Genomic DNA, 21,465 nt, shown 5'->3' with positions numbered 1-21,465 from the left:
ACAAGCATGTGCAGACACTTGCAATGTTCAGCTGAGAGCCAGTGGGGGAGTTTAGGGCTGGGAGTGAATGCCTGAGATTGTACACTCCTATTAAAGCCCAGCCTGCGGATAAAACCCAGTTGTCCCTCCCATGCAGCTGCTGAATCCCGGCAGAGGGTGAAAGAGGAAATCTGACCCAATGGACAAGGATTCTTAGTTGGCATAATCTCACTGGGGCAAAGCATTTTGATTACCTGTGTCCTTTGACAAGAGAGGGAGCACAGTGAGAAACAGAGGGGTCACTCAGAAAAGACAAGCTGTGATGCAAAAGCAAATGTGTTGCCTCCAGTTTTTTGCTTTTCCTAGCAGGGTTTTATGGTGGTCTGTTTTTTGTAACATATAGATGCATTTATTTGATGCTAACCAGGGATTTTTGGGGACAGGGGTGTAGTAATACATGGTGTTCTGTAATTCAGGACTGAGGGACATTTGGGGCCCAAAGACTGGAATTCCAGGGAATCCCACCAAACAGAGAGAAGGTGCATTGGCAGAGGGGCCTGACTCTTTGAAGGGCTGCAGGTTCTTAATGGGACTTTGCTGGTACAGCTAGATATCAAATCCTATAGTGAGTGATTTTCCCATGCAGAACCGCATGAGGCTGCAAGGAGAACAGCCATCAGGACTGGGGCAAACATGGGACATTCCAGCATGACTTCTTTTTGTGAAATAAGCTAGTGCGCACGGGGCAATGTCTCTGTCTGGTTCCTAGTGGAGTAAATCACCATCAGAACTGACACTACCTGACAATGGTAGCAAAGGGCCGCAGTTAGAATGAGTATGTGACAGTCCCTAGAAGAGTATCCCCAGCTCTGGGTAAAGGTCTCTGGTGGGGCAATGTGTGTGTCCGTTGCTAGGCAGCACAGACTGCTTCAGAGAATGATGAAAGAGCCCCTAGAGAATAGACAATTATGGATTAACTTGCTCACACTGATAGTTTCCTCCTAACACCTTTGAGATATGCCCTGAAATATGAAAATTTAGTTCTCTTATACATTTTTTTTTTATCCTACCTAATGTGACTGAGGATGTTCTTATCCAATCAGTGTCCTATCTCTTTTGGAATCATGCTAAACTCTTGCCTTCGTGATACATTGTAACAGAGAGTTCCTCACACTAAGCAGGCATCATGTAAAAAGAGAACTCCTTATATCAATAGATGTTGCTTTTCAATTTCATTGGTTACCCTCATGTTCTTGAAGTAGGAAAAAGGGTAAATAGGAGCCTGTCTCCTCCAGTTCAGGTGTAATTTCTATCTTGCCCTTTGTTAGATACACTTATATCACTACTACTCTCATCTTTCCTTCCTCATTTACTTCCTACTCTTTGATAAACCCTCTTGTTGCTGCCTGTCTTAAATTACCTTATAACCTTCTCCAAGCCCCTGACACAGATCAAGTCCTTTGAGAGCTGCTGTAATACAAAGAATAATACTGATAAATGTAAGCCTTTTTCCTGATCATCTAAATTTAACTTCCAGGACTTCTCTCCCACCCTTCCTGATGCTCTCTTTTAACATACACGATTTTACCATTGTTTTGCAGTACTTCATATTGCTGCTGTGTATTTTCCTGCTTGAGATCATTGCTGGAATCCTGGCCTATATCTACTACCAACAGGTAAGTGGATGTTGAACTAAGAGGATCAATCCAGAGAGAGCAGGAGCAGCTACTTATCACCCAATTTCTATTTAGAGATTGGGCCTAAACCAACATTTCAAGGGCTTTGAATCTGTGGTTTGGTTTGGACCCATCTATTCCTCACCCCAGCTTGATTCCCTCCTTACTCACATCTCCCAATATACAAAATGCAGCAGGTTATAAATCGTATTTAACAAGGCCTTAGTCTGTTACGTGTGTATTTGGGAGTCAGGTGAAGTTCAGCTCCTTCCTACGCATCATCTTTTCTCCCCCCTCCCTCTGTGAAGAGAGCTGTCAGAGTGAATTATCTTGTTTCTAGTACAGAGGATCAGCCTGAAGATTTTTCTGATGTCCAGAGAGGTAACACAGGCAATTGTAATTACAGTTGTGCCATCTATTATGTCCATGAAGCAGAACATAAGAATGGCCCATCTAGCCCAGTATCCTGTCTTCTGACAGCAGTCATCAATGGCAGATGCTTCAAAGGGAATGAGCAATCATCAAGTGATCCACCCCTGTTGATCAATTCCAGCATCTGGTAGTCACAGGCTTAGGGATGCCCAGAATATGGGGTTGGTCCTTGAACGTCTTTGTTAATAGCCAAGCAGAAACGCTCCCTGCTAAACCCAGGAAGCTCATGGATGGGAAATTGGTCCATCTGGGGATAGAGCAACACCGCCACAGCTCAAAATATCCCATAGGGTCTGCTGCAGTCGTAGATAACTGAGCTTGAGATCCCCACGAGGGAGCGATGGCTTCACATTATCATGCTGGATATGGCTGATGAGAGGAATACCACTTGGGAGGCTCCCTCAGATGAGGCTTCTCTCCCTCACCCTTTGAGGGAGGCTGGGTGTCTGAAGAGGGCAGACTGCTGGAGATGTCTGAGGAGGCATCTTACAGGGAAGTGTACATTGCAGAGCGTTACAGGTGTTTTCAGTGTGCTCACATACTGTAGGCTTCCCTGGATTACACCCTTAAGCTGGGAACTTTCATCCTGCTTCAGGGCCCCCAGACTTTTCCCCCCACCTCCCACAAAGGTGGCATTAGCAGTTTGCCTGTAGCCAAAGAGCTACGCCTCATTTGTATCAAGTGTAATACATTCCAACTGCATCTGTCTTTAATATGGAGGATCGGCCCCATGGACACTATTGGACCCAGAAAGCCATGCTTCATCTGGACCTGAGCAAAAACTAAAGTAACGCATGGCAATGGATGAAATGGTGGAAACTTATTGGATCACGGTGGAGCGTGACATGCTGGGATTGTAGTCTCTCTGGCAGAGCTGCAGGCTGCTTTGTAGATCACCCACCGGCATTTGGCTTACTAGCTGCACTTATCCCTCCCCACCACCTCCCCCTTATGTAAAAGTCCTTCATTCCTTGGGCTCCGTCTGCTTTCTCTCTTTGCAGCTGGTTTTCTTTCTCCCCTTCCCTTGCTGTCGTGTCCAGTGCGTGCATATAAACTGTGTTTCTTTTGCTGTCTTTGTTCCATGCTGCAGTTCTTCCCCGTGAGCCTGCAGGTAACTGCTTTTATCCTGACTAATATTTCCGCTAGTGAAGTCTGTCTCTTTGTTTGCCGTTGGTGCCCATGAGCTGCCAAACTTTTCTTCTTGTCTTTGCTGCTCTAAATATTTTGCGCCTCTAAAGAGCCCAAGATCTCAAAGCATTTTGCAAACGTTAATGAATGAAGTCTCGCATCATCTCTGGGAGGTCAGTGTTACCACCCCAGTTGACAGAAGAGGGATGAGAACCACTACTACATTCAGCAGATTTGAAGTGGTGAGGGGGGAACTCAGGCCATATTCCCCCAACTCGGTGTAACCAAAACATTCTTTTTCTGCATTCTACCCTACAATGATTGCTTGTTACTAAGAAATACATGTACATAGAGAAGCTTTTTCCCTATCTGGCCTTTCCCCCTGTTTGGTTTATTCAGCGATGCCATCTACACGCGTGATGACATTGTTCAGGAGCATGGGAGAATTGTGATTTCACAGCCACTGGATTATGGCATTGTTACTGAATGGACCAGGCAGGAGGAGGCTGATTAGAAAGGAGGCAGATTTTAGCTATATTTGTCTAACCGCAAGGATGGGCAGGAAAATACCAGAAAAGGACATGGAAGTCTGATGGTGCATCAGCCAGCTAGACAGAGAGAAGTTTGTGGATACGTTAGTGTGAGTGTGTCACTGTAAAGGACACTTTCATGCTTGGCATGCTCCAAATATCAGGCCCTCTTTGTGAGCAATGTCATTCTGGCTTTCTGAACCTATCTTTAGTATGACAAGGGCTGCTGCAATCTGGGAGGTAGGAGTCTTAAGATCCCTCCTCGTGCTCTCAGTCTCCTTGTGCAACATCCCTGTCAATCCCTGATATAAAAGGTATTTAGACTGCACAACTTCAGCCCAGCAGGTTCAGGGCTCTGAATTCCTAATACTCCTAGCCAGATCCTTTTGGATTTAGTTCTCCGTCAGCCCTGTTTCCAGAGGTGTGAGGGCCCCTTTGATCCTAGATCCCTTTCAACGTGGAGGCAGCCCATGCTGGGCTTGCAGGGGAGAATGATGTTTAAAGAGTCAGGAGAGGCAGAAATAAGTGCTTGTGCTTTCTTGGAACCAATAGGGTCTACACTGGAGGTGGGGTTATAGCTTCCACAAAGTTCTCTGCTGTTCTCCAGGAGTGAAGATGATAAAAAATATAAAGAGGTGATGATAAGGAAGGTGTCTGCCTCATGATTTCACCTCCGCTACCCCTTTTGTTTAGCTGAGTATGGAGCTGAAGCAAAACCTGAAGGAGACCATGACCCAGAAGTATCGGAAGGAGGGCGAGGAGGGCGTGACCAGCGCAGTGGACAAATTGCAGCAGGAGGTAGGCCTCAGACACAGAGAGAATTAAACCTATGATAGAGCTAAAAATTATACCATCTTTAGATCATTGGCTCCTTATCATTTAAAGAGATAATGGTGTTCCCCATGTCACGCTATCTGGAGTGGTCAATGACTGTGAGCACCCGCCTCAGAGCAAACTGTCAAAAAGCAAGGCAGAGACCCCAAACTTGTGGTATGTTCTGTAATTGGATTTCACCAAAGCAGTAACAGATGTGAACTCCTGGATCTTGTACTAGTCTTACCATGAAGTGACAGATAGTAGCCTTGGGCATTCCGGTCTATCTCGCCACCCAGGCAAGCCAGACTTAGTGACAAGAGGTCACTTACACCAAAAATCACTAAATATTAGGTTGCTTCCAGTCCCAAGAGAATGCTTTTGTTTCCTAGGTCCAGCCCTTACGAGAATCCAAATCGCAAAGATATAACCATTTTTTCTTGTGAACATCTTTATATGCCCTTCCCCCATAGTTCAAACTGATAGGATGAGTGTTCCTCACCTAACTTCTTCATGGGTGGATGGGGTGATCAACAAAGTTTTTGTCCTATGTTGGCCCATTTAGTCTTGATAGTCCTTCTTGATGGGCGGGGGAACCACATTTATTGCCTAGGTTCACCAGATCAGAGCAGGCATTTTTACAATTATAAAGCAAAACTTTCATATTACCTTATAGCATGGGATTCGGGCATTACAAATAAGATTAATGCATGCAGCAAGTTACGAGCATTCCATTGAGTCCAAACATTAAACACATCCTTACAAATCTAGTGCCTACCTTGAAGAATATTAACATACAAGGTGAGTGGGTCTGGTTTCCACTGTGAATTTGTCAGTGATCAGTTGACGCCTCCAGCGTTGGCAAGAGTGGCACCTGGCTTACCAACATCACACCCCACTGTCCCCAACTCTGGCAGGATGGATATGATGCTGTATCTGCTGTCACAGAGACTGGGACTCCTGCTCTCTGAGCAGTGTGATAGCTTGAAAGGGGATGATATTCACATCACTTGCTGAATGAACTAGGGCTGGCCAGTTCAGTATTGATAGCTGCTTCCAACAGGTTGTCTACAGGATGGAAGTGGAGGAGTTTGGGGGGAATTGCTGATGTTAATTAAGCTTCCTGATACCCCGAAGAGTGAAGTATAATGACTGAAGTGTCCTGTTGCTCCAGGCACTGCCAGAGAGTTGGAGGACTGAGCAATCGGAATGGCTGAATAGTCTTGATAACTTCATAGTCAAGTACCTCTCAGCCCCTCCCCAGGAGACATGTCCCTTGCTATAGACTTGAATTTACCTCCAACCCACACCAGCCTGATGTCCCACTGCCTGATTCTCACTTCTGTTACGATACGTGTCCATGAGACATGCAGGCTCACTGACGTGAGGTTCTCAGGAAGAGTTGTACAGGCTTTAGAATGGACTCCCACGTTGCCAGGGTGGCCTGCCGTAGCGCTTTCTCACATTCCCCATTCTGGTCTGTTTTTTCATGCCTCATGTTAAGGTGTTGAGCGGCTCGGTGTGTATTCTAGTGCTTGGTGTCTCCTGATTCCGTTCTTGAGGTATGGAATCCATGGAGCTGAGGGCTTGGGGCCTGTTCAGGTCACAAGTGGAAAGAGATCCAGTCTTCAGCAGTCAAAGCCCTGCTGTTTGTCAATGAATAATACTAACCGGCAGTTCTATAGTGCTTCCTGTCTGAGGACCCCAGAGCAATGCACAAACGTTAATCTGGGCCTTGCCACTGTCGAGTGAGTATTTTACAGGTGAGGAAGCAGAGGCAAAGTGGGGCTAAGTAACTCACTCAGTGCCCTGTGTGATGGTGGTAGGAATTGAGCTCTCCTCTCCTGATTGTCAGTCCTTGTCCACAAGCCTACCTTTCCCCTCATCATTGCCATCAGGGTGTGAGTGCGCTGAGGGGCACATGGATGCAGCCCTCTATGGTCTGAGGGCATGAGTTGTTCCCATAAGCGGGATGAGAGACAGACAGCTGTGTGGGGACCCACACAGAGAACAAGCTCATTCTGCTGACTGCAGCTACTCGCTAGGCTGTGGGTGTGCTGAACAGCAGAGTTGCTCGCAGTTACCTGTCCTTTGATTCAACGCAAGCATGATTGGTGCTGTTCACTTTTGTTGTCAAGACCAGACGGAGCTGCAGACGAGGCCCATCTCTGTACAGAGAAGTAAGTGGCTAAAAGAAAGTCATTGCGGATATTTAAGGGACATTTTTAGGAACCTTAGACACAAAAGTCGCTCATAATTATAGCAGCTCATAAAAACACAGGCAGACATAAGCAGCTGGACTGGCCGATTGACAATGTAACTAGGAGCTTGGTGAGGATGGATGTAGGGGATGGTGCTGTGCTTTCTGGTGACAAACTGCAGACTCGTCCTGTGCTTTTGTGTGCATACAGTTCAAGTGCTGCGGCAGCAATAATGCTTCAGACTGGAGTGAGAGCATCTGGATCAAATCCGCGGAGGCCGGAGGCCGGAAATTCCCAGACAGCTGTTGTAAGACGATAACAGAGGGGTGTGGCCGGAGAGACCATCCTTCCAACATCTACAAGGAGGTAAAGAACAGGCTGACGTCAACATTCCCAGGATCACACTGTGGGGGACCTGCTGGACAGACTGGTTTGGTGCTTGCTTAGGGCTGAATGCAAAGCCTACTAAAGTCAGGGGGTGGGCAGAGACTTTCCACTGAAGACTTTAGTTTGCTAACTTTGTTCCCCACCCCCAATCCCAAATGCACCCATCCAGGGAGGAGAGGGAAAGGATACTGTTAACCTTTAAGCACCAGGAATCAGCGTGTCTTCACTCCAGCCACAAGAGCATTATGACAAGTGCTGTACTAATCACAGATGTCATGGGTGTGGGATCAGAGCTGATGTTCTGAGTAAGCATGGTACTAGTTACCTAGGTAGCACCTTGCCAATGGGACATTTAAAGTAAGTGCAGAAATTGCCTTCAGGCATTAAAAAGCTCGAGAAGCATGTTAAAGAAACTCGCAGCATTACTAGCAGGGAACTTGGTTATGGGTGGGGAACATGATGCTGACAAGAACTGCACCCAGGGTCGGCCCTTCCATTTAGGCGACCCAGGCAGTCGCCTAGGGCACCAGACTTTGGGAGGGCGGCATTTTGCCGCCCTCAGTAGCAATTTGGTGGCAGGGGGGTCCTTCCGCGCTCCGGGTCTTTGGCAGCAATTCTGCGGCGGGTCCTTCACTCGCTCGGGGACCCGCCGCAGAAGTGCCCCGAAGACCAAGAGCACGGAAGGACCCTCCCCCCCGCAGAATTGCCGCCAATGACCGGGAGTGCAGAAGGACCCCCACCTAGGGCACCAAAAACCCTGGCGCCGCTCCTGACTGCACCCCAGGAAATGGGGAAGGGAAGAATAGGAAGCATGTTGCTGATGGGGAAAAGTCAGGCTGTCCTAGTGCTTTTCTCTTCAGTTCCAGGCGGGAAACCTGGGTTTGAGTCCCACGATGCATGTGTCATCTCAGCAGCTTTGGCTTTGGTAGGCTTTGAATGGAGTCCCATTCAGCCTCATCTGGAAGGGTGCTTGGTGCTAGGATGGTAGGGTGGATGGATTGGCCTCCAGCATGAAGGAAAGAGGTCAGAAGAGGAGGGAAAGGGGGTGTCGTAGGGTCAAATGAGTAGAGTCCCTGTTGGCTAGAGCAGAGCTAGGCTAGGCTAGGCTAGGGAAACCCCTCTTTACTCTGACTGACAAACAAAATAATCATCAAATGAGCAGAGCACACAAATGGGTAGCTAAGCACTCATCTACCTCACTCATGGAGGGGTGAGGCCTTGCAGGGGGAATTGATTCGGGCACCCACAGTATTGTTGCCCCTTTTTGACCCGAGTGGCTAGTCACATTTTGGGGCCCTGAGGATGTTCCAGTTAGAAGTGGGAAGTGATGGAGTCCGGTATTCTCTTTAATGCAATCATGTTTATTTACAAGGAGCGCACCAAGTCCTGCTTCTCTTCACACAGGAGGAACTGGGAACAAAAGGAGCCGTTTATTAGTTAACCACCCCAAGAGAAACCCCAAAGCTCTCTCTAGCTTTCCCCAAAGTCACGCAGGCTATTCCTTGCTTGGCTTTCTTGCTTTTGGCCTCTGCCTCCCTCTCCATTCTTGTCTGTTCTCAGTACCGAGTGGAACCCTGCTCCCACATGGGGCAAGCTTCTGGGCAGGCTCTAATAGGCCTTGTTTTAGATGTGTACCTGTAGCTGTCTCTTGCAGCTATTGTTCACATATAGGTTGAATGAGGTTTTAACTAAGCCTATAGCAAAGTTTCACCTGGCTCATAACAGTATAAATAAATTTGTCTCACCCACGAAAGCTCATGCTCCAAAACGTCTGTTAGTCTATAAGGTGCCACAGGATTCTTTGCTTCTTTAACCTAGGGACTGTTCACTAGCTTTCTAGCCTGAGTTTCCCAGCAGCATAGCCAGCGCCTTAACCTGTGGAGTCAGCACCGTGGCTGACTGCCTTGAGACAGGAAATTAGAGGTCCAACCATGGACCAAGCAAGGCCTATGCCTCTCCACCCCCCACCCCCTCTGCCTGTATGTTACACTCCTGGCCCCTCCCTCCATCTCTCTCTGTAAGTTGTAAGCTCTCTGGGGTAGGAGCCTTGTTACCCTCTGTTTGGAAGCTGCCCTGCCCCACCCCACAGAAGATCTGCCTCACTAGATTAACCCACTTAATCATTTAAAGACCCTTGGATCAATATTCAGCCAATCCTGTTGCTGCTTCTGTGTCAGCAATGACTTGGCAGGGCTGGGAGGGGAACAGGCTGCCAGCCAAGGACACAATTACAAGATGGAGGTTTCAGAGTAGCAGCTGTGTTAGTCTGTATCCACAAAAAGAACAGGAGTACTTGTAGCACCTTAAAGACCAACACATTTATTTGAGCATAAGCTTTCGTGGGCTAAAACCCACTTCATCGGATGCATAGACTGGCACATACAGCAAGAAGATAGATATTTATACATACAGAGAACATGAAAAGGTGGAAGTAGCCCTACCAACTGTAAGAGGCCAGTCAATTGAGATGAGCTTTTTGGGCCCATGCTGCCCCATCTCACCGCTCTTAGAAACAATCCTACATGGAATTCTCCTTTAAAGGGCAGCTGCTGTTTCAGGAGACCTTGTGACTGGTCCCAACTGCAGTTCCTGGAGACCGGGCAAGGGCTTCTTTGCCCTTTGTTAGGTCAAAGGCATTACAGTCGTAGGGTGGCGCCTTTGGGGTCACTGGGTATTGATGCAGTAACCCCTGCAGGCAAGTTCTGGCAAGGATGAGGCCTTCCAAATAGCTTGGAGAAAGATTTCCTCTCTGCCACCAGAACTCAACTCCACCCCAGGCGTACGGGAGGTCACGACCTCACCCACCTCTGGCTGCAGGGCTGAAGTTGGTCTCTGTGATGTTGGTCTCTTGCCTCCCCATCGCCTGTGCCCAGCTGGGCTGCTCTCTCAGCCTAAACTCTGCAGTCACTGCCTTGCTCACTTGCCATTTGTAAAGCTGTTGCCTGGACCTATTGAAGCCTGCTAGCCATTTCTGCCAGGCTCCCTGCTATAACAGTGCTTACTGTCCATGCTGCACTGTTACATTCCGTATCTGTAACAAGGGTGGAAATGTAGATTATGAGCTCTCTGTATGCTGCCTGCACAGCACCTAACACGATGGACATAGATGCCTGACTGGGGTCCCTGGATGCCACCATAACACAGATAAGAATAAATTGTATTAAGGAATCCGTCTTGTTAGTTTTCACTCCCATTCATTCACCCACCTTCCAGGGTTGCAGACGTTGTAATGCATGAGGGGGCAAGGGATAAAACAAAAACTAACTCCTGTCTATTCTTCCCGTTCCCCCTCACAGGGTGGCTGCATCACTAAATTGGAAAACTTCATCCAGGAACACCTGAAAATTATTGGAGCGGTGGGGATTGGCATTGCTTGTGTTCAGGTAAAGGGACTGACTGCTCGGGAGTGAGGAAGCTTGGCCTACGTTAGAAGGACCCTAGGACAGTGAAGCAGCATCTGCTGAGCCCAGAGCATGGCTAAGAAGTTACAGCACTGATTCACTGGAAGTTTGGTGTGTGGGTCTCCACAAACTGCTAATCTAAACTTGTGGGATCCAAGGTACAGATGCCCTGAGCTAGTTTCCTTTCCTTGTGTCTATAAAAACGGATGATTTAACTATGCTTCCAAGAGAGAAATTCTGAGGCTAAAACCCAGTGCAGTGGGCTGGGGAGAGCTGAGCTCTGGGTTTGCTTTGAAATGTGGACACGACCTGGGTCCTGCTGTTACCTATTGCAGAGTGAGGGAGACCTCTAGTGGGGACCCCCCACAATTATCAGCATAGATGTTGCCAAACCAGAGTAGTTTTGTGCCTCATATTTTTCCCTTTGCTTTGTCACCAGAGGTGAATGGTGCTGTTGTCTTGATACCACTGTGAGGATAATGTGAAAAGGGGACACACATTCCAGGGCCGGTACATTATCCTTTTAGCCTGCCTGTGTCTTAGAGGAAAGGTGCAGGGTATTCTCTCTGGTTAAAGATTCAGGCTTTCCCAGGGGAGCAACAGTGGGATATGATCTCAGTTCCCCTTTTTCTGGCTAGTAACCGAATTGCACCAGTTGCATGTCTGTGGCTGGTTGTAGGGGGGAGATGCCCTGCTTTGCTCATTGTCTCCTGTTGTTTTATTGAAACACAGAGCTTGCGTTTCCCAAATGCTCATCTAATCCACTGAGCACCCATTGCAATCAGGGTCCAATAGGAACGTTATGAACTGCTTTCTCCTCATCCTCTCCACATTCAGAATGACCCCTCCCCTTCCAGGGTTCCTGGAAGTGCAATCAATTCTCAGATGCTTTAAAGCCTATGGTGCCTGATTTTTCAGAGGTGCTGAATACATGCAGCTCCCAGCAACTTCAGCTGGGGTTATGGGTGCTCAGCACTTCTGAAGATCAAGTCCTGTCAAACAGAGGAGTCAAACTGGCCTCTGTGAGAAGACCCAACTGGCTGATAGCTGTTAACCCGTTAGGGTACATAGATCCATCTTTACACAGCTGCCCTTAAGCACACATCATGTTTCTCCATCTCTTATCTCCTCACCCTTTAGATCTTTGGAATGATCTTCACCTGCTGCTTGTACAAGAGTTTAAAGTCAGAACCATACTAGGAGCACCAGGAAATCCATCAGCTCCCCCTCTACCACTACCCTCAATGTCTGTCCACCCCACCAGCTTCTATCCAACAGCAAAGAAACATCAGTATCTCGAGGACTTGCCTTCCTTATGAGGTGACTCTTGGATCATCCAGCACCTACCCTGCCTCTGCCAGAGAAGGCCACCCTCCTTGAGGTGGCACAGGACGGCCAGGAGTTCAGGGGGTTCCCTGTGTGTTCTAGAGCAATTGAACTGCAGATTTCACTCTGCTAGAAGCTTTAACAAACCAGGCCCATGTTGCAACCTCAGAGAGAAATCATCCAAGTCCATTGGGGCCCAGCTGTTGAGGAATTGGGATTCCACACAAGAACAATGGTTTGCTCTGGCTGATAGATCACTCAGCAGCCTGTGCACCAACCATGAGGACGGATGATGTCTCTGTGCTGGGTGGGAGCCCACATCAATTCTCACATCCAGAAAGTTCCCCTTGGGCCATGCCCATGGCCTAACAGAGCTATATTCCATCTCTACCTGCTTTTGTCAGTTGCTGCCATCACCTCTCTCCATCTCCCCAGCAGGAGGGTGACCTGCCAGAACTCTGATCTTGCCTGAGGTGTGGCCGGCTGGGATTACCTTGCCCCTTCTTCCTCAGAGCCTCCATCCCACGTAGAGCCCATTGGGGGAACAGGGGATCTTTGCCTTCAGTGACTGGAGAGAGTGTGTTCAATCATTTTCTGATTCTCTGCGATTTATATTTTATATAGTGGCTTCCAGTGTAAATAGGAAAAATTAACTTGTCTCCTCTTGTGCTCCCTATCTGACAGGCCCTACAGTGGGCCATGAGGGGAATGTGTTGTACCTTGCTGCATATGGGTATTTAAATCCTTTACCCTTTCAGTTGCCGGAATGGCCTACTGAAACACCACTCCCCAGAGAAACCCTCTTATGTGACGAGATACTCCCCAGCTGTATGGATTAATTCCTGCCCAAGAGAGACAGGTGTGGATGCTGCAAAGGAAATGCACTAAGGGTTTTGTACAGGCCTCCCTGGATCTCATTAATCAGTTATACTCTAATTAAATCTATAACCCTGCTTTCTCATTCCTCTCACCCAATAGCCTGCAGGATCAGCTTCATCTGACTGCAAAACAGACTTGGTAAATTGGTAGTACCAGGGGATGCTAGTTAACTGTCTGGTTAGTGTAAATGTATCATGGCTTCACTAGAATCCATGGCACTTTTCAGGGGAAAAGACGTCTGTTGCCAACATAGTCTTTCCCTATGGCTATGAACCATGATGCCAACTGGGTCCTAGCTTGAATTACTGGCAGCTGCTGTGCTGCCCAGGGATATTACTTTGAATCGCCGGTGTTCCATCGGTGCTTCCAAAGGATAGACCCGGCACTCGGGCACCTGGCAGGCTTTGCCCACACAAGTCAGTGCAGCTGTGAAATTTACATAGCGCCTTTAGAAACGCATGGGTGAAAATTGGGTCCTCGAATGCCCTAACTGGTAATTAGCTCTGAAGTGAAACTAAATCAGGATTGAATGCCTTTCTAAAAAAAAATGCGCTCAAGCTCAACCATCAGAGATAAGTTTGATGCAGGAGTGTTTCCCATCATAAGCACGGTCCGTAACCCCCTTCCATCCCAGGAATTCACTATATGAACCTAGCACAGCATCCTATGCATGGTGACCCCTACTCCAAAGGATTTACTACACCACCCAGCACAGCAACAGATTCACTGCATTCCCTGGAGTTGGATCCTAGATGCTCTGAATAAGTTTTACTTCATAAAGATCTCTGTGGTCCTGGTGCTAGAGGGGAGAAATCACAAGCTACTAAGGCATGTAATTTATCCCTGATGATCAGCAACTGCAAATCCCATCCCCCAAACTGGTTATTCCCCTCTCAGTCCCTTCAGAAGTTGGCCAGGAACAGCAGATCCAGGGTGAAGTGGAAAAAGAGTGAAGTGAAAGCACATGTTGGGTTCTGCAGAAAAGTGAATAACAGGGCTGTGTGGATTGGCCTTGGAAGTCCCAGCCTAAGAGTGTCCGTGGATCCTTGGAGAGACTTCCTCTGTCAGTAAGAGTGAACAGAGGTGGAGTGTGGGTTGGGAAAGTGCATTCACTGCAGGAGACAGTGTAAACTGAGTGTCTTATTCCCTTCCTTGGCCTTTTGTTATGGAGTTTGTTGTGACTCTGGGCACATTCTGAGCCCGGCAGCCAGACAGTTAACAGTTGTGGAATCTCCCACAGGGCCTGCTTTGCTCCATGTACAAGAAGCCTCCCGGTAAGAGGTTTAAAAGGCGTGGGGAAAAAAATATCAGGGCAGGTGAAACTGGGAATCCCCAATGCAGTAGCAACACGAAATAATTCTAGATGCTAACAAAGAGCATGGGGGAGGGGTATTTTTGCCCCTGGGGTGGTGGAAGGGGGGAAGAGAACCTAAATTATTACAAACACTCTAAAGGATAAAACTCTAAATTAATTGCTCGTTTAACATTTCAGTTCCTGAGAAGTTGACTGTTAACAAAAAGGAAAATACTGAGCACGTTGCTTGAAGCAGTAGTTCTAGTTACTTAAGTGTGTATTGCTAGTTGTCTATACCCACTCCCTGGAAGGCATACTGTCCAGAGGGAGGGAGTGACCAGGTTTTTGTCTGCTGAGCTGTTTTATATTCCCCCATGTAATATTCATGGGTTTGTGTTTTTTTTATAACTCAGTTTAAGTTGCTAGTCAATAAACAATAAAGCTAAAGCCTCTCTACTTATCCTTTGTAACAATACCAAAGAGATAACATGCAGTAGTTGTTGTCCCAGCAGGGCTGCAGGGTCTACAGTGACGGGAAGGGTCTCAGAGAAAACTAGCCAAAGCTGGAAGCAAAGGTTCTAAGTCTGGGGACTTGTCTACATCACAAAGTTGCAGCGCTGGTGAGGGGGTTACAGCGCTGCAACTTAGGAGGTGTACACATCTGCAGGGCATCACCAGCGCTGCAACTCCCTGTTTGCAGCGCTGGCCGTACTCCCGTTTTGTCTCGGGTGTAGAGGATCCAGCGCTGGTGATCCAGCGCTGGTAATCAAGTGTAGACACTTACCAGCGCTTTTCTTGACCTCCGTGGAATAAGCAGGTATCCCAGCATACCTGAGGAAGCCTCTCTGGTAATCAAGCAGGTATCCTTCCCCGCGATTTGCTCCGGTGTTCTCCGAATCCCCCCCAAGCGGGTCTCCTTCCCAGCGGTTTGCAGGGGGGTTCGGGGAATGCGAGAGCAAACCGTGGGGAAGCAGGTCTCCTTCCCCGGTTTGCTCTCGCGTTTCCCGCACCCCCGAGCAAGCAGGTCTCCTTCCCCGCCGTTTGCAGGGGGGTTTGGGGAACGCGAGAGCAAACCGCAGGGAAGGAGATCTGCTTGCTCGGGGGTTCGGGGAACGCGAGAGCAAACCGCGGGGAAGGAGAGCTGCTTGCTCAGGGGTTCGGGGAACACTGGAGCAAAACCGGGGAAGGAGACCTGCTTTCCCACGGTTTGCTCTCGCGTTCCCCGAACCCCCCTTGAAGCCGCCCAACAGCGCTGCAGTGTGGCCACATCTAACACCACTTGCAGCGCTGGTTGCTGTAAGTGTGGCCACTCTGCAGCGCTGGCCCTATACAGCTGTACTAATACAGCTGTAACAACCAGCGCTACAAAATTGTAGATGTAGACATACCCTGGGAGTTCACGATCTTCAGAGGGGTTGCAAACAAATGTGAGGAAATCTCAACAACCCTGCCCTTCTCATATTGCTAAGTGGGAGTGGGGGTCTCCATCTGGAAAAGCACTGATCTACAGGAGCTGGTTTTCAGAGTGCTGAACAACCATGGGTCCTGGGAGCTGTTGATGCTCAGCGCTCCTGGATATCCGATCCTGCACAGTGCGGAGAGCCACTAACCCCCATTGAAGCCAATACAAGTTTAGGGCACTTGGCACCTCCTGTTTCCCAACAAGTGACCTGATCAGAGCTCCTAGAAGTCTATGGGAAAACTCCCAATGGCTTCACTGGGCTTTGGATCAGGCCCATGCTGAAGCATGTGTCTCGGGGCACCAGTGCGCATAGTATACAGTACACTCTCTGTAAATAACAAGGGCTGAATAAATAGCATGGGACAGGATTAAAAAACCTGCTGGACTCAGCTGGTCCTTCAACCTGATCAAGCTGATCTGGGAGAATAAAGTGGGAAGCAGGAGACAAATGAGTTCCATGGCGCTGTTTAGCCAGCTTGATAGGAGTCCAGTCCTGCAAGGTGCAGAGCAACCACAGCTCCTAAGGTAGCTGAGGCCCCAGCAGCTCATGGAGTCAGGCCCTGAGTGAGCGCACACAGTGTGCCGCCTGCTCTGCTTCACATTCATTGCCCTAGTGGGAATGGCCCTGCTGTCCATGACATGCAAAGACTGACAGCTGAGGCAAGCTAGGGGGCAGCTCCTATCCAGCCCAGTGGCTAGTGCTGCTGCCTCTGGCCTGCCAGGGGCTGTGTTCAAGTCCTGGCAGCAGTAACAGGCAGGATGTGCATGAGCAGTGAGTCCAACCCCTGGCCAGAGAGCCCTGTTCCATGGTTAATTCTGCTTGACCATCTGACCACCAGCTGCACCCACCCACCCATGCACACTACACTTAACAAGTCCTCCACGTCTGGTACAGGGGCTTGCACTGGCTACCGCAGGTCAGTGGAATCCAGCACCAGTGTGGTGCCATACAATGAGCTCTGCTTCTGTCTTGGAGCCTGTGCTGCAGGGATGCATTGCTGTGTCTATGGCCTGGGCACATCTGTGCCCTTGGCATAGGTCACAGCTGTCTAGCTTCAGCCCTGGACGTGTGCATGGAGAGTGCAAGAGCAGACAAGTCTGGCAGCCTCTTTGCAGCCTAGCTTTGAGCTCACCCTGCGTTTGTCTTCGGAATTGAAAATGCCAGCCGTAAACCACAAGTGCCCCCCTTATTAGCCCTGTGCAGATGTGACAGGAGCAAAAGCCTGGAGAAATGTCCTCCTGCCATTAACATGTCTGACCACAGAATGGCACTGTGCATCCCACATAAAGTGTATCACATGAAGCATTGCTGCCTCCCAGCTAACTGAGCTGGGCCTAATGCAAATGGTGCAGCTTTTAGGGTTTACGTGCCAGGTGCCTCGCCAGACATGAAGAGAGTGTATTGCACATAACTCCAGAAGAGTCGAAGTGGAGAGGCCTCTGCTTCCCTCCTCCGATGGAAGGAAGTTAGTTGCAGCTCTAGAAAAATGTGCATTTTCACATCACATGGTAGATTCTGTTATTGCAGACTGCGCTGAGGTTGGCCTGGGGGTGTGGGGAAATGTTGCAATGTATTCAGGCCTAAAAGGGGGGACGCGAGAGCAAAAGCCTGTTCAAACCACCTTATGTAATAAATACAGTTCTTGGTTCACCCTCTGCCTGGCCTTCCCTCATGTTCCTAGCTTTGTTTTCTCCCTGGGCAGTTCACATGCATTGGAACTGGCCCAGCCAGCAGTATCACACAACACTTCCTCCACTGAGCGCCATCGGCTTGGGGTGAGCTCATTCACTTGCACTTCCTGAGCTCACGGCAGGCCAGTTACACTTTATTGTTAGGCCTATCACTTGGAGCCCAATGGGCACACAAGAACATTTCTGGTCCTTTTGGGAGTGTTGGAAAACACACCACTCTTCCTGGGATAGTCCTCATCTTCACACCTCAGGATAACCCTGCTGTCCTACCCCATTGCCATATGCTTCACACTAACCCAACTGCCCCTTCTCCAACCCCGTTGTCCTCTCCCCAGTGCCGTCTGCCCATACTAACCCAGCTACCCCCTCCGCATTGCTGTATGCCTCACACTAACCCAGCTACCCCCTCCGCATTGCTGTATGCCTCACACTAACCCAGCTACCCCCTCCGCATTGCTGTATGCCTCACACTAACCCAGCTACCCCCTCCGCATTGCTGTATGCCTCACACTAACCCAGCTACCCCCTCCGCATTGCTGTATGCCTCACACTAACCCAGCTACCCCCTCTGCATTGCTGTATGCCTCACACTAACCCAGCTACCCCCTCCGCATTGCTGTATGCCTCACACTAACCCAGCTACCCCCTCCGCATTGCTGTATGCCTCACACTAACCCAGCTACCCCCTCCGCATTGCTGTATGCCTCACACTAACCCAGCTACCCCCTCCGCATTGCTGTATGCCTCACACTAACCCAGCTACCCCCTCCGCATTGCTGTATGCCTCACACTAACCCAGCTACCCCCTCCGCATTGCTGTATGCCTCACACTAACCCAGCTACCCCCTCCGCATTGCTGTATGCCTCACACTAACTCAATTGCCTTCTCACCATCTCCCAGGAGATGCCAAGAACATGTATTGGGATCTCTGCAGAGAGCCCCACTCCTCCCATGTCTCCTACTTAATCTGGAGGGTTACTCAAGAGACTTGTAAAGCTTGTTTCTTTTGCAGCCTATGAATTCTCTCCTTGGCATTGTTCTTGGCTGCTGCTTCCCCTGGCGCCTGTGCACAGACACTAGACCCCCCCCCCCATCTCCATCCCCACTTACTCCCTCTCTTTGACCATGGGGCTGCCCATGATATCGTTCATCCCCTCAATCAAACAGGAATTATTTTGTGGCAGTCGAAGGGCCCGTGTTATACAGGTCCGATGAGATGATCACAGTGCTTCCTTCTGGCCTTCGAATCTATGAATCTGCCTCATGCTGCTCTGCACTCCTCTTAGTGCTCTGAGTGGGTTCAGCCGTGCACACTGCTTCATGGAGGACGTGATATTGCAAGCGCCTTAGTTGCAGAACGATGCTTTTAGCCATGAGTGATGTTTTGTATAACTGTTTTTGTACTAATGTGGATGGCGGCAGACCCGACATTGGGAATTGCGAGATGTTAGCTCCTTATCAGGGCACCTGTTAGCATTTCACTGCCAGCCGCCTGTCTTTGGTTCGTGGTGCACTGGTTAGCACAGCTGGCACAGGGACCGAGGTGCTGCACATGCATGACGCATTGGTTAGCATTGGCCAGGTGTTTGCCTGTGAGGTGCAAGTGTTGCTCACTGCACCGCTGGCTAACATTGCTCGCACGCGGCCCTGGGACCTGCTATGAGATGCTAATATAGCAACTGGAGTTTTACTATTCTGCTATTTGTAACCTGGCCTATTTCCGTGCTATTAAAATGCAGCTGTTAAAACCTCCAACTGTGTCGCTTTCCTCTTTGGAGAGAGGTTACTGCAGGAAAAACTAGCTAATAAAGCTGCTCTGTTTAAAAGCCGCATCATGACTAGGGGCTGTGGCTGTGTTGGTGATATCTCCTGGCTTGCTGGGAGGGGAGGAGGAATAGATAACAGAAGATCTATGCAGAGTCCCTAGAAAAGGTAAATTTTGGGGAGGTTTTATTCACTCAAACAAGCTATAGTCATATGAACAGCAGGGATGGCTGGTGCCCAGCGAATGTATTCAATGAATCATTGTTCAACCATTAGGCATACAGGGGTTTTAAATCTTCTTACTCACCATAAAAGAAGCCTGTTTCCTGGCATCGTAACTACTGCCTACATTAAGGGAAAGAAATTCACACACTGAGCACATTAAGATCAGTTGCTTTCTCTTTCTAATCGCTGCTCCGTGGTACAGACAATAGCTTTTCAGTGCTGGGCATTTCCAGCACTCCTTGCTAGCAGCCGGCACTATTATTCACACTGAAGGAGAGATTCCTGCATGGCCGGGAGAGTGAGCTATGTTTCCGCATGAAATGCTGGTTCCTCTCAAGTGCTAACACTCTTGCAAACATACCCCGGGGCAGGATTTCCCAAAGCTGAGCCACCATCAGGAAAACAAATCCACTAGCACCCCCTTTCAGTTCTGCCAGGTGCTGCAAAAGGCCTACCCAAAATAAGGGCTCACTCAGATTGTGTAGGTCTTCACAATATATGTCCTCTCTATTGTCACACGTTTTGGAGAGCAGTGATATAGTTAACAATGGTGGTATGTAAAGTACCATCATTAGCTTCTGAATTAGCTCTCATAAGAACAGTTGTACTGGGTCAGACCAAAGGTCCATCTAGCCCAGTATCCTGTCTACTGACAGTGGCCAATGCCAGGTGCCCCAAAGGAAGTGAACCTAACAGGTAATGATCAAGTGATCTCTCTCCTGCCATCCATCTCCACCCTCTGACAAACAGAGGCTAGGGACACCATTCCTTACCCATCCTGGCTAATAGCCATTAATGGACTTAACCTCCATGAATTGATTCAGTTTTCTTTTAAATGCTATTATAGTCCTAGCCTTCACAACCTCCTCAGGCAAGGAGTTCCACAAGTTGACTGTGTGCTGTGTGAAGAACTTCCTTTTATTTGTTTTAAACCTGCTACCTATTAATTTCATTTAGTGACCCCCTAGTTCTTGTATTATGGGAATAAGTAAATAACTTTTCCTTATCTACTTTCTCCACATCATTCATGATTTTATATACTCTATCATATCCCCCCTTAGTCTCCTCTTTTCCAAGCTGAAAAGTCCTAGCCTCTTTAATCTCTCCTCATATGGGACTTATTCCAAACCCCTAATCATTTTAGTTGCCCTTCTCTGAACCTTTTCTACTGCCAGTATAGTCACTCAGTGAGGAGAACAGAACAGCTTGGTCTTCAGCACTATTGTTTCAGGCTCTCTGCAGACTCAGGCAGACACTGCGGCATTAGTTACACTTAGGTTACGTGTTGAAGGTTTTCTTTGCAATTGTAACAGCTCGAGATGAACTCTTTTTAAAATGAAGCTGAGACTTTGGAGAACAATTGAGAAGCCTGGCTCACCTGTTGGCTCACTCTATGTGCCCTTCAGGGTGGGAGTGCCCTTAATGCCGTGCTGGGGATTTACTCAGTGCTGACTAAGAGGGAAGACTGCCCTGGACTGATTCGCAAGCATTATTTCTTACAGCACATGAGTGTTCTTGAAGGTCTCCATCCAAGCACTGACCTCCCTTGACCCTGCTTAGACAAGGAGCTGCACAAATAAGATATGTAATGTGCAGCCTATTTCCTTCAAACTGTTCCCCCAAAATGCTTTACAGAGTTAACTGCTGTAATGAATTGGCTGGCCTATTCTGTCCTCATTTAGAACTGCTCAGCTGTGTGTCCTAGGCTATATACTGGTAGCAGCTGTAACGGATTAGATCACAGAAACCCCCTTGGGAGCTGCCACCTGATGTGCCAAGACTATGTATTCCCTGCCAGCTCAGGACTCCAGCACCCTGTCTTGCGGAGCCAGACACTCCCGTCTGCTCCAACACAGACCTAGGGTCTGAATTACTTGCCCCAAAGCTGCAGGTTTACTTTAAAGCAGCTCACAGAAGCGTGCTTGTCTTTAACACTCAGATGCCCAACTCCCAGCGGGGTCTAAAGCCAAATAAATCTGCTTTACCTTGTATGAAGCTTATGCAGGGTAAACTCATAAATTGTTCGTTCCCTGTAACACTGACAGAGAGACATGCATGGCTGTTTGCTCCCCCAGGTATTAATACAAACTCTGAGTCAATTAATAAGTAAAAAGTGATTTTATTACATACAGACAGTAGGATTTAAGTGGTTCCAAGTAGTAACAGACAGAACAAAGTAAGTCACCAAGCAAAATAAAATGAAATGCACAAATCTATGTCTAATCAAACTGAATACGGATAATCTCACCCTCAGAGATGCTTCAGTAAGTTTTTA

The 21,465-nt window shown here is 48.4% G+C and overlaps 1 protein-coding gene across 2 annotated transcripts in view; it reads left to right on the top strand.

Moving 5' to 3' along the window:
- The window catches only part of CD151 (CD151 molecule (Raph blood group)), a 67,354-nt gene extending 52,849 nt beyond the window's left edge, over positions 1-14,505 (top strand). For both annotated transcript variants that reach the window (XM_030560662.1, XM_030560661.1), the window contains 5 exons: positions 1,581-1,655; positions 4,439-4,543; positions 6,970-7,125; positions 10,443-10,529; positions 11,688-14,505. In XM_030560662.1, coding sequence (XP_030416522.1) covers positions 1,581-1,655; positions 4,439-4,543; positions 6,970-7,125; positions 10,443-10,529; positions 11,688-11,747 — 483 coding nt within the window. In that variant the 3' untranslated portion in view covers positions 11,748-14,505. The remainder of the gene's footprint in view (positions 1-1,580; positions 1,656-4,438; positions 4,544-6,969; positions 7,126-10,442; positions 10,530-11,687) is intronic.
- The last annotated feature ends 6,960 nt before the right edge of the window (positions 14,506-21,465 follow it).

Source organism: Gopherus evgoodei, chromosome 4, assembly GCF_007399415.2.
Source record: "Gopherus evgoodei ecotype Sinaloan lineage chromosome 4, rGopEvg1_v1.p, whole genome shotgun sequence".
Lineage (NCBI taxonomy): Eukaryota > Metazoa > Chordata > Testudines > Testudinidae > Gopherus > Gopherus evgoodei.
Note: the sequence above shows the minus strand (reverse complement) of the source record. Positions and strands in the feature narration are given on the sequence as shown.